The sequence below is a fragment of the Desmodus rotundus genome, chromosome 4 (genome assembly GCF_022682495.2).
Source record: "Desmodus rotundus isolate HL8 chromosome 4, HLdesRot8A.1, whole genome shotgun sequence".
Lineage (NCBI taxonomy): Eukaryota > Metazoa > Chordata > Mammalia > Chiroptera > Phyllostomidae > Desmodus > Desmodus rotundus.
In genome coordinates this window covers 2,129,635-2,141,877 of record NC_071390.1, presented here as the reverse complement: position 1 = coordinate 2,141,877, position 12,243 = coordinate 2,129,635, and the positions used below count along the sequence as shown (strand labels likewise).

General features: G+C 58.1%; 1 protein-coding gene across 2 annotated transcripts in view; it reads right to left on the bottom strand.

Annotated features, from left to right (window-relative positions):
- MGMT (O-6-methylguanine-DNA methyltransferase) overlaps positions 1-12,243 on the bottom strand; it is a 142,807-nt gene that overhangs the window by 45,968 nt on the left and 84,596 nt on the right. The window contains exon 1 of one of the 2 annotated variants that reach the window (XM_045191511.2): positions 10,826-10,911. The exons of the other annotated variant lie outside the window; for it this stretch is intronic. Coding sequence (XP_045047446.2) covers positions 10,826-10,881 — 56 coding nt within the window. The 5' untranslated portion in view covers positions 10,882-10,911. Of the gene's footprint in view, positions 1-10,825; positions 10,912-12,243 lie in introns of those variants that run through there. 2 annotated transcript variants of the gene reach the window in all.

The window sequence follows — 12,243 nt, the reverse complement described above, 5'->3', positions numbered from 1 at the left end:
ACTAAAATATTCCTGGAACCACAAGCGGGGTCTGTACGGCGTTCCTGAGAATCAGCCAGTGGAAGGGGTCCGTCTCTGACTTCCCCTCTGTCACCTGCTTCCAATGTAGCTGACCAACGACACTGGCTATCCTCCCTGCAGAACGATCTGGAAGGCTTCCGGTTCACCAGGATGGGCACTCTAGGGCACTCCCACGGACAAGGTCATCCGCAGCTTGGAGGCCACTAGCTTCCCGCCCCCGACGCACATCCTCCCTCACTCCAGCCACAGGGAGGACCCTGCACTGGGATTTCCTGAGTGACCCGCAACCAGGCCAATAACAAGTGCACTCGTCCCCGCCCCCCGTGCTGACGGTGCACGGTCCCCTGGCTCACCTGGGACAGCTTTCCTGTGGCCGAGCCCTGTGCCCTGACAAAGCTGGATGAGGACAGAGTGAGGCCGAGTGTGGGGACCTCCTCCTGCTCTCCAGCTTCCACCTGGTTTCCGGTGTTTCTGTGGACTGGGACCAGCGGACAGTTGTCACTCGCGCGCAGTCACCTGTTTTTACTCATCGATTTAATTAGATGCCTTAAACATGAAGCGAAAGATTGAAGACACACGGGGGTCCTGTGAGGGCTGTGCACACGAGGGGAGACCCAGGTCCCCAGGAAGAGAACGCCGACCTCCCTCCCACTCAGGCTCCAGCACGTGCCCCCTGGCCTGAGATCCCGGGGAGCTGGGACCGCCCCTGCGTCTCCGTCTACGCCCCACAGCAGCGGGGCCAATTCGCATTTCAGCGTCCCCGCAGCCAGCCGGAAGCCGGATTCCCGGGCAGTTTCCCTTCCCTCCCAAGGCCTGATTTACGCACCACCGCCCCCCGCCCCCCCCAAAGCCTATGACAAGCACGCAGTCCGGGGGGTGGGGGGGGGGAAGCACAAGCACCCACTTCTCTTCCCCAGTAGGTGAGGCGGCTCAGACTGTGCCACCGACACCGAGGGGCTTATTAATAGGCAAAAATTAATTGTATGTAGACTGAATTAATGAGATGGAAAAACACGCATATTTCAGCTAACGCAGGGGGGACGGGCTCTGCGGAGGCCTCTGTAATGAAGTGGCCGGGCCGAGGGACGAGGCGCGGAGCGGCGGCCGGCCGGCCGGCGTCCTTCTGTGATGGTGGGGGCTGGGGCACCATTAAAAAAATACACTGTGAAATGTAAACACCACGCAACTGTTTTGAGCAGGAAGTTGACCCCGGACGCGTGTTCCGCAGACTGCCACCTCCAGATTTATAAATAAATGATTAGATGTAAAACCTCGGGAGGATTTCCCTTTTCCACAGCAATTACCACAGCAGATTATTACCGTGCGGCGGGCCCAGGGAAGGCTCCTTGATTGGCAGGAATCACTCAGTGCCGGCCCGGCATTGCAGGCACCGCGACAGGACGAACAATGTCAGCGCGGGCTGGGGACACGGTCACAGGCCAAGTCGACACGCGCCGGGTGGACACGTCCTTGAGTCAGAATACGTGAGGGCCACCAGCGCGCTGCACCGAGCAGGGTGGTCAGCGCAGGCAGGTGCCCCCACCCCCAGGTCTGTTGGACGCTGCGCTGCGGGGAAGCCTAGCTCCCGCTCAGGCGTTTTCTCTCTGGCTCTTTGGGACCCGTCCTTAGGCCACGAAAACACAGGGCGACGGGCCGATCACAGACCCAGTGACGGGCAGCAGCCACACGCGCGCTTCCCGGAAGTGGGGACAAAGTCTTTTGACTCCGAGACTTGCTTCCACCGCAGAAACGGCCCTGCGCCCCGGCGCCCACATTTCCACGTGAAGACGCTGGCCCTCTGGGGCCGCGCCTCACTTCTGAACCGCTTTCTGTCCTATTCTTAAAGCTTAGGTGTTGTAGGAGCAGATTTTATCGCTTTTTATTTTGAAATAATTTGAGATTCTCAAGAAACTGCAAACACAACAGACGAGAGCTCTCGGTACCTGCCAGCGAGCTTCCCCCAAAGTCACCTTTAAGAAACAGAGGACGTGACCAAACCCAGGAGGCCGGTGTGGGCACAACACTAGGAACTCAGCCCCAGGTTTCACCTGGCTGCTGCCAGGTTTCACGTGCTTTCGTGAAGTTCTATTTGCATTTATTTTTAGGAAGCTTCTAAATGGTTTCTATGCATTTATCTCAATGTCATCTTACTACGGGTTCAGACCAACGCCCCATAACCCCAAGCAGGATGAGCACTGTCCCCCACACAGACGCCCCCCACCAGGGTCCCCCGTCACAGATGCCCCCCTTCCTGGTCCCTGACCCCGCTGACCTGCTCTCCATCCCGCCTTCTAGGGTGGCCGTTGTCACTCAGCATCAGGCCCCGAGACGCGCCCCAGTCGTACAAGAACCCGCATTTAGTGGCTCTGTCCTGGGGAGCATGTGCTGTGGGGGCGGAGCCCCCTTGGTGGTCGGGCCGCCTTTGGAGAGACATGTGTGTCACTCCCAGTTCGGGGCCGCTGTGAACATGGGGTGCCATCTCCTGTGAGCCCGCGTTCTCCCGTCTCTGGGGCGAGTCACCGGGGGTGCTGTGGGCAGTGCGTCAGGAGGCGGTGAGCGGCGCTGTCCCGCTGCGACTCTGCGCAATCCCCTGCTGGTGCACGGGCACCATGGCCTGTGCCCGGCTCTGCCCACCTTCCCGCCAGAAAGCTGCTCCTCGTGGGGTTCCTGGGGTTCCACACGTGGCCTGACCGCTGTCTCCACCCAGGTGTGGGGTGTGCTCGTCCCTCCCCCTCCCCCACCAGGCCTGCTGCGGAGCTCGGGGCCAGGAGCGGGCGTGTGAGGAGCAGTTCGCGTCGCTGTCCCTGTGAGGGAGCAGAGCTCCCCCGCAGGCGGCCCGTCTGGGAGGCGGGGATGCGGTGACTCTCAGTGCCCACCAGGGACAACTTCCCGTAACTAAGACACGCCGCACTCCTCACAGCGGCACTTATAGTCACACTGCCGACTCACACAAACACGGCAGGAGCCGCATCTGCGCGACGCATGAAGCCAACGCCCGGACACATCTGGAGGGGGCCAGAACTGTGTATGCCGTCGAGCCAAGCCTGACCTGCGGCCACCTGCCTTCAGGGAGCTTGCTGCCGGTGCAGGGCACAGGAGTGCAGATGAAGCCCTTGTGTCAGGGCCTGACGTGACACCCCGGCGGGGACCAGGGAAACCCAGGAGAAAGCCCGTGCTCTCCCAGGCACCAAGCAGCATCGCCAGCATCAGCTGGTGACTGTGACTAAATTGATCGCTGCCCCTCTTGCCGTCCTCACCTGTAAGCCACTGAGCCCAGCCACGGCCAAGGGTCCACACCCCCCAGGTCCCTGTGGAGGGCGGCCCCAGTGCAACCAGCCCTGGGGAGCGAGGCCAGCAGAGGTGAGTCTCGCAGTATGATGTTCCCAGGTGCGCAAGAGGCGAGAACAGGCCGCTCGCTCGTGTCGGGGCAGGGATCTCGGACAGGCCTCCTGGTGAGGCTGCCGGTCAGGTGAGGCCACCGGGAGGAGGCTAAGAGCCCACGGGAGGGTCAGCTGGGAAGACGGGGCCTCAGCTGCAGGTTACATGTGACCTTGTGCTCAGGCCCAGGTCTGGGCACGACTCGGGGTGGGGGGCAGGGTGTGTTCTCAGTGCTCCCCTTTCAGAAAACACGGAGTGGACGCAAGTCTGAGCTAGCCTGCGGCCGGCTGCTGTGGACGGCGCAAAGACTGATAGAAAAGTGGGGCAGTGGCCGATGGGGGGGAACCATGGAAACAGGAGCACTTAGGACATGTTACACAGGCCCACGCAGGTCAGTCCAGAAAGAAGGTGCCCCACATCACACAGCCCGAAGCGATGAGAAACTACTGACAGCAGGCATGCATCACAGGACAGCGGACACTGAGCGAACATCGCCCAGCTGAAACGTGAAAAAATGTGCACGGAAAGGGTTTTATAAAAAACACACGTATTTCATGTGGGTCGACTCAAAGGCCTGTCACTTCCCCTGGACCTTAGGGACGGCCTTACCTCGGGCCCGAGGCAGCGGAGCCTGCGAGTCCGTCCCCAGCCGGCCATCCTTCGCCCACTGACAACCGGTGACGGGGTCGCCAGCGTGCCAGAGACTTACTAGAATAAGGGCTTCGAAGGCTGCAGTTCACACTGGTTCTCCATTTTTTCCTCCTGAAGAAAATAACTCCCTGGGAGCCCCGTACGTGCTGGACAGCATGCTCTCTGTGCTTACGAAGTGCGGAACGTGAGGTCACGTTACCTGCGGAATCCCAACTTCCTGCACACACCTGTTCGCCTGTTTACCCCGAAGCTCCCAGTGAGACACGCAATCTCATTTCCTCGTGCGCTGCTCCTCAACAGTCGCTCCGAACGGCTTCTTTTAAGTAGGAGAATCCCCTTATCCATTTAAAAGCGATTATAACTACCAAATGGTTATTTTCTGTTAAACACACACCACCTCCAGCTGCAGCGACGCAAAGCACACTGCGCCACCCGGCCCACACCTGGCGAAGCACTTCCTGTTGGCTCCAGCCGCGTCTACGCTGGCCATCAGGGGTGCGGGACAGACCCCGCCCAGGTGGGCACGGCTCAGGTCCCGTGCTCTGTTCAGGACTGTCCTCTGAGCTGGGAGACCGTCCGTCCAGTGCCCCGGTCCCAGCGATCTTCTCCATGACACCTCTCTGCACACACATCCCAATAAAGGGACTGATGACAAGCACCCCTGACAATGAATGTGGCCAAGCCGCTGCGGAGGGAGTCGTGCGTGTGTGTCTGGGCTGGCGCAGAGGGCGAGGCTGTGCGAGGGAGCGCGGCACAGCCCCTCGGCTCCGGGCCAGTGGGGGGTGGCCAGGTCCTGCCCCCCAGCTTGCTGCTGCCACCGTCGCCAACACCAGGGCCCGCCTGGCGTTGGCTCTCACCCAGGGGCTGGAGGCTTTGGTCTTTGGTTCTACTTTTCTGTTTTCAATTTCATCCATTTCTGCTCTTTATCATGGCCTTTCTTCTTCTGGGCTAGGGTTTAAGTTTTTCCTTTGCTGTTTCTTCCGGGGAAAAGCTAGATGAAGGCAAACTGGGGCTGTGGGGGCGTGTTTCCCAAGGGGTTGAGGCGACGCTAATTCAGGACGAGCTGATGTGGGATCTGCTACTGTGGGTTACAGGGGAGGGTGCTGAACCTGTGGGGGAGCATGGTGGGGCTCCGTCAGAGGCGGAGGCCGGGCACCCCGAGCTCCCCGCCACCGGGCCCTGTCCCGCTGGGAGGTTACCTCGATTTCCGGGGTTCAGAGTCAGCACCGTCATCACACACGACGTCCCTTTGGGAGGCAGCTTTGGCAACACACTCGATTGTGTTTCTTACCAACTTCAGCCCCAAGTTCTGAGGCAAATGGCATATTCCTGTTCATGTTGCGGTCAAGTTACTCGATGACAGATGACGTCGGAACCATGAGGAACCAGGTGTCAGGCCGCTCAGACTCGTCCGAGGCTGCATTCCCACCCACAGGGGCCGTGTGTGCGCTTCCCGAGCTGTTGCCGCCCCAGCAGTGGGCTCCCAAGGCGAGTGCAGGGCCAACCCGCGTGTTTCCCAACGAAGCGCTTTCGCAGAACCTTCTGTCGGGAGGGGCTAATGCGCAGTGCCAGGACATTCTAGCAGCAAGCACCCAGAGCAGAGCCTGATAATGGCCTCCTAGCGACGGGAACACTCCACCTCCGAGTCTGCGGACTGACATCAGAGAGGAACTCAATGAAATAAAAAAGAGGAAACAATAGAGAAAGTCAGTCAAATCAGAGGTAGAATCTTGGGCAAGATGCATCAAATTGATAGACATCCAGCCACTCGACCAGGAAACAGACTGAATGTCTTCTCCCTAAAACCGGGGGGAGGTACGAGTCTTCTCTGAGCACGGAGCCTAGACCCTCGCCCACGCACGCGGGGCGGAGAAGCAGCAGCAGACAGCACAGAGGGACAAGCACAAGGGGCCTCAGCTCCAGACGCCACTGTCTACGGAAACGAGCTGGGAAAACCGATGTGAGAACTAAGAGGACTCAGCAACGTGGCCAAGAGTCAATAGCTTTTCTCCACGTCAAGAATAACCAACAGTCACTTCGACATTAAATCAACACACCTTTAAAAATGTACACAAGGCAACTCAGAAAATGCAAAAGCTCTATCCATAGAAGTATAAAACTTTAGAGAAGGGCACAAAAGGAAGCACTAACTCTAGGAAGTGTAGCCTGTTCCTGGGTAGGGAAACACCCGACAGAATTTTTCAAAATTAGCATGAAGTTCACGGCCACCCCCAACTGGCCTAAGCCAAGGCACTGAGCCACGCACACCTGGAAGCAGACACGTGGGCTCCAACAGTCACGTAGATGTTTTTCATCGTCAACGTTTTCTGCCAAACACTTTCACGCTGATGTGAACATCGTGGAACAGAAGGCACTTGTCACTCACGACCAGGCCCCTCCTTCGAGGCGGGCGTGGCAGCTGCCCGGTGCAGGGCTGGCAGCAGGCACATCTACAGCGGAGCGGGTGCTGGATGCTTCCCAGGTGCGCGGCACGCAGAGAACAGCGTGGGGACAGCGAGCCCTCGCGGTGGCCGGGGTGCCACTATGCGCAAGCCTGCCCAGAAACGGGACCGAAGGCTGTGCATGCTTCAGGAGCCCCATGCTCCTACGGACAACTGCACGTCCCGCCCCTCCACAAACTTCCTCCGCACATCTCCGCTTCCGCACCCGCGCTTCTCTGCTTGCTGGGCCTGCGGCCCGTGATTAAGGGGGACCAGCTGGTCTCAGTTCACCTGGGACTTCCTGACTGGGTCCTGGGATCCCGGCAGTCCCGGGCCAGCAGGGATGGGGGGCACCCTGTTCTAACTCCTGTTTTTGTTACCGAATCATTTACTTTGTGGTTTCTTGAAAGCCCACCTGTTACCTGTGTCACGGCCATGACCTTGTTCTACTGCCTCCCCTCCAGTGACGTCGTCCCCATTCCGCCACACTGCACACGCCCCTGTTCCCCGTCTCCACCCCAACTAGATTTTTAACATTACGCTGAAACACAGACGTAACCTGCCCCGTACTAGGCCCACTGCTGAGCTACCTCGGTGAAGGGGAAGAGCTGGCCCAGGAATGAACAGGAGCGGCGGTGGCAGGTGAAGTCACACCCTGACCCACATTGTGAGGCCCCTACAAGGGCATGGGGGCGGCTCCATTAGGGGGCATGTGACAGACAGCATGGATGGGCGTGGTGTGGAAAAACCTGCTCACACAAAAGCAGTTTATGGACAAAGTAAAAATACTAAAACAAAGCCATACGGCCGCCGTGAGAAAGCCGATGTTCCGAGCAGTCTTGCGGGAGTAACGAGGTTTTGAAGCAAGACTCAAACTCAGAAGCTCCAGTAAAAGGACGGTCAGACCGGACTACATAAAAATTTAAAACTCCAGCAGGCCACCAGCACCTTCAGAGACTAGAATAAAACATTTATACCTGGACAAATGACTAAGCGCCATACTCTAGGAAAAGTCACTGGAGTTAAAAATGAAAAAAGACCAGCAGTGGGGAAAAGTGAAGAACATGCCTAACCATAGCAACGGAGAGAAAAGTGCACCTGGCTAACAAGTAGTAGAGAAAAAAGTGCACGACCTCCGGAGTTACCAGAGAAACGTCAACTTTTGGACAAGTAAGAAGCCAGTTCAAAGAGGGATCTTTAAAATGGCTTCTTACTTTTCCAAAAATTGACATTTGGTGAAGATTCAGAGAAACCGACACCCTTTATTAGTGCTCGGGGCTGTGAGTGGGCTCAGCCTTTTCGCTGGGCGCCCGGGCTGCATCCATCAAAACTGTAAGTGTGCACGCCCTTTGGCCCAGCAGTCCCCCTTCTACACATCTCCATGGAAACGCTCACATGAAGCGCAGAAACACACATGCTCTTGATAACTGTCTGTAAAAGGTTGGGCAGCAACCAAATTTCCTAAGAAAGTGGAAGGGTTAATAAAGTATAATCGATAATATGTAACAACGTGCCACTATGGAAAATCGGTGCTCTGTTATGCAGGTGAAGACCTATTCGAAAGACGAATATACTGTATCCCTTCCGGTCAAGGTCTGTAAGAATAGGGATGTACACTTACAAAAATAGAAACAAAGTTTTATTCAAGAGGATCAAGAGGGATTGCCTCTGGAGAAAGACTTTCATACTTCTCTGTTTGAAACTTTAAAAGTGATCTTGTATTGCTTTAAAAACTTTCAAGTTAAAGAAAGAAAAGTCAGCTCAGGAGGATGGTGACACGTGAGCACCCCCTGAAGAAGATGGGAGCACTGCTGGGGACAGAGAGGTCCTCCTGCAGCTGCCCATGCTCCTGGGGCACCGGCCACGACCTCAGCCCAAGCATCTCCCACGCCGGGGACCCGAAGCAGCAGACAGCGAGGTGGCAGGGACTCTCTCGGCCACATCCCCTGTAAAGGGCAGAGCGTGGTGGCTTCTAAAATCTTGCCCTGCATCCGGGGGTGGGGGAAGCCACTCTCATCCCAGGTGTTCGGTCCCCATCAGCCTTCTCTGCAAGGACACCAACCTGGGACACTGCTTCCCCAGGGCCCTCACTGCATTGCTCAAATGCCACACGGCACCACCTGGAAGGTGGGTGTGCTGTCCCCGCTGTGAAAGGCTCCTGGAGCACGTGTCCTGGGAAGCTAAGAAGGATTAACAAGTGATGCTTACACATGAAGCAAGCAGCCCTGGGGAGGAAACTCAGCCCTGGGCAAAAGAGGCAGAAGAGAGTGGAGAGACTTGCAAACCCCACCCTGAAGAAGACAGGGTGGAGGGACTTGGTGGTCAGAGCTCCAGAAGTCACACGGGGTGGCAGTCACTGTCCCAGAGGAAGAGGGTCACAGACGTCCTCTGCCCTACGGACCAGCTGGCGGGACACTGACCCAGTGGCCGTGAGGAGCTGGTACACCCCGGTCCTCACCCCTCCGCCCAAGGTCGGCGCCATCTGAGGGGCAGCTGTGTGCCGCCTCCTTCCGGTTCCTCAAGGTAGAAAGCCGCCTGCAAGTGGGACGTTGGTTCAAGTTCAGACCTTTCACTTTTACTTCTGAGTTTATATGTCTGTCTCCTAATAAGAGACTATTTTTTCTGCAGTTCAATGTTGTTTAAAAACAGCTTTCCCAGCAACGGCTCATGGGCTATTTTAGGGCTAAACCTGCTCTTTGAAGTCGCACACACTCACCCGCCGTTGAATAAAGAAAGCGGGTGGCCTCAGAGCTAACGTGTGGGTGACTTCCGGGCCCTTTCTCGTGGACAAGCGTCATCCTTCACGCCCTCTGGAGGCCTCAGTCAAGAGCCCTACGCCACCGACACAGGGCCAGAGCCGTCCTCTGTGAGAGCGAAGCGTCTGGAACACAGAGCAGGCCCTGAGCCAGCTGCACCTGGGTGTCTTCGAAGTGTGGACATGCCCTCCCGGAGGCCAAGGACCTCCGCTGCCACAACCCCACGGCACAGAACCAGCGAGCTAATACCAAGTGGTGGCCGTGCGGCGACGGAGCCAAAATTTACCGGCATATGAGCCACATGTGGGAACACGGGTGCTCTCAGATGCTGCGGTTCCTGGTCTGCGGGGGGTGTCATTGGCCCCGGGAGGGCACAGGGGCCACTGGCCTTTAGAGAACAGGCTGGTCCTTGTCACACCCATTCGGGGAACGCGCGATGACGTGGAAGTGTGGAATTCATTTCATTTCACAGCACCAAGATGACTTCCCAGAAGGGTAATTTCTCCCAGCATGCACCAGGGCCCAGCAAGACCCTGGGGGGTACAGTGCGGCCCTGCTTCGGGCGGCAGGTGGGCTTCCCTGGTGGGACTGGATGGCAGCGATTGAGCAGGACTGGTGGGGCCCTCGCCGATGTAGTCAGGAATGACACAGGCTGCCCAGCTGGAGTTTCAAACCTGCAGGTGACGACCCTCCTGAGTCACGTCACACCTGCCCTAAGAATGCTGGTGAGCAGAGCCAGGCCTGCCAGTCCGCACTGGGGTGTCCGGTCACCCGGCGTTGTCAGGGTGCCGCTCTCATGAGATAGGCCGAGGGGCCTGGCCATGCCTGCCACAAGGCATAAGGACAGCAGGGTGCTGCCCCCCGAATCTCACCCCCAGGTCTCAGGGACACACCTGCACAGGCACCTCCTGTTGGTCAGAGACAGGAGCCCAGGCTTCGTTTCGGCTCCTGAGCCGGGATTCACAGATGGGAGGGAGGGATGCCCACAAAGAGGTGTCTAACAGGAAAGGAGCAAGGACCATCACAGAACAGTGCAGTGGGGCAGGAGGGCCACCGCCAGTGGGAAAGAGCCCCAGAGAGCCGAGGTCTTCAGGGGGAGGGGAGGGAACCTGTCAATCGGCACCTCACTGACATTTATAGGAGCGTCCCGCACCAGAGACCACCGGACGGAGCCCACAGATTAGGGAAAGGCTGGCCTGGCTCTGCACCGAGGTGGGGGCTCCGCCATCAGGGGCCAGGGACGATCCCCCGAGGGGCGACCCCCCCAGGGTCTCCGTGGAATCAAGTCGCACTGCAGCCTGCCGTGGGAAGGCTCCCCCGGTGTGGGACGGTGGGCCCGTGGGCTCCTCGCACTCAGTTCGGGAAAGGACTTGAGGACGGAGCTGACGGCAGTCCCCCCAACCCCCCCACCCCAGAGTCCAGAGCTCCACATTCTCTCAGGAAGAACCCGGTGAACCTGTGGTCGGGACCAGCGGGGGCCTGTCCAGGAGGGTCTCACACCCCACGCCACATCCCGTGGGTGAGCTCAAGCACCGGGAGGAGAAGCTGCCCTTCCCCGCCTGGAAGGCACTCGCTTACCTCCCCAGAGACACAGAAGGAAAGGCAGGCTCTGCTGGAGAATCACCGTCCAGCATGATGCCGGACAGCAGCGGCCACCAGGGGCAGAGCCGCACGCCCCTGGGGCACCCTCCCCCAGCCTACATCTGAGGGCTCCAAGCTTCTCATGTGAAGCCTGCTGTGCAGGTGCAGGGCTCTGCATCTTCCTCCCAGTCTCCTGCTCTCCTTTGGGGGCTCAGGATTGCTCCTCCCCCCCACCTCACCAGGGAGGGGGCCATGCCACCCAGGACACCTTGCGCCGGGTGGCCAGAGACCCTTCTGTCCACCCTCCTGGAGCTCCAGTGCTGTTGCTCCTGGGGCACTGGGGCCCCAGCAGGGACTCGGAGTCACTGGGTCCCCAAACCCCGGCGCAGACCTCCCAGCTGCTAGACAGAGCCCGTGGCCCCCAGGGGAAACAGGGAGCAGCTGGGCGGCGTCTGCCCCGCGTCCCTGCCGGCTGTCCCCGGTCCTCCGGCGGACCTCACCATTCTGACGAATCTCTCCACCCGCCACTGCTGTGACCACCGCAGGTCCCAGGTGCCAACGGCAGCTTCCGCAGAGTCACCTCTCTCGGGCACATATCACCGATGCCAAACACATCAGGAAAAGGATGCTGGTCGCTGCTGAACGTCACCTCGCCATTGGCTGTGATGCTTCTAGGTCCCCAGAGAACACGAAAGGGTTGTTTGCTCTGTTATTATTCATGGAAATCCAGTCCATTCCAGGGTCAGTGCGGCCCAGAAGTGGGCAGGGCGTCCTGCTTCTCTCTGATGGGCCCGCGGAGCCGACTGTGGAATTAACACCCAGCGCAGCGATTTGTCTGTGGATTAGTGAATTCTGTCCTTGATCGAGCCGTATTCTAAGTGGAAAACACCTGGGGAAGCAGAAGGAGACAGGTGGGGGAGGAAGGCTGGCCCTAACTCGAGGGCCCGGTGCGATGAGCTCTCCGCACACCGGTTCTTCCCTTGGTTAGAATTACCATCACATATCCCGGGTTCTTCCCGTCGGGCGGTCCACCCTTCAGTTTGCAGAGAATTAGGTAGACAAATAGATCAGCTAAATGTAGCGGAGGAGGATGGAAATGGCATGGAAAGGGGCAATTTGTTCACGATGGTAAAAACCATTTAATACTTCACATTTTACTTTGCCATTGAACGTTTCTATAAAATGCTTCTTTAAAAAAAATCGGTTTTTCTAGAGTTGAATGACCTTTAAAAAACCTCACTCACAGTCGTTCTTTCTTTAACTTATTGGTCCCGGGGGGCCCCCCGTTACTAATTAATGCAGAAAACAGGCTCTGGGAGGGAACCCGTACCTGAGGGAGAGGCTGGTGATGAGGGGACAGCAGCTCTCAGGGGACCGGCGCACTTGGCATGGCCATTGCCAATGGCAGCCTCGGG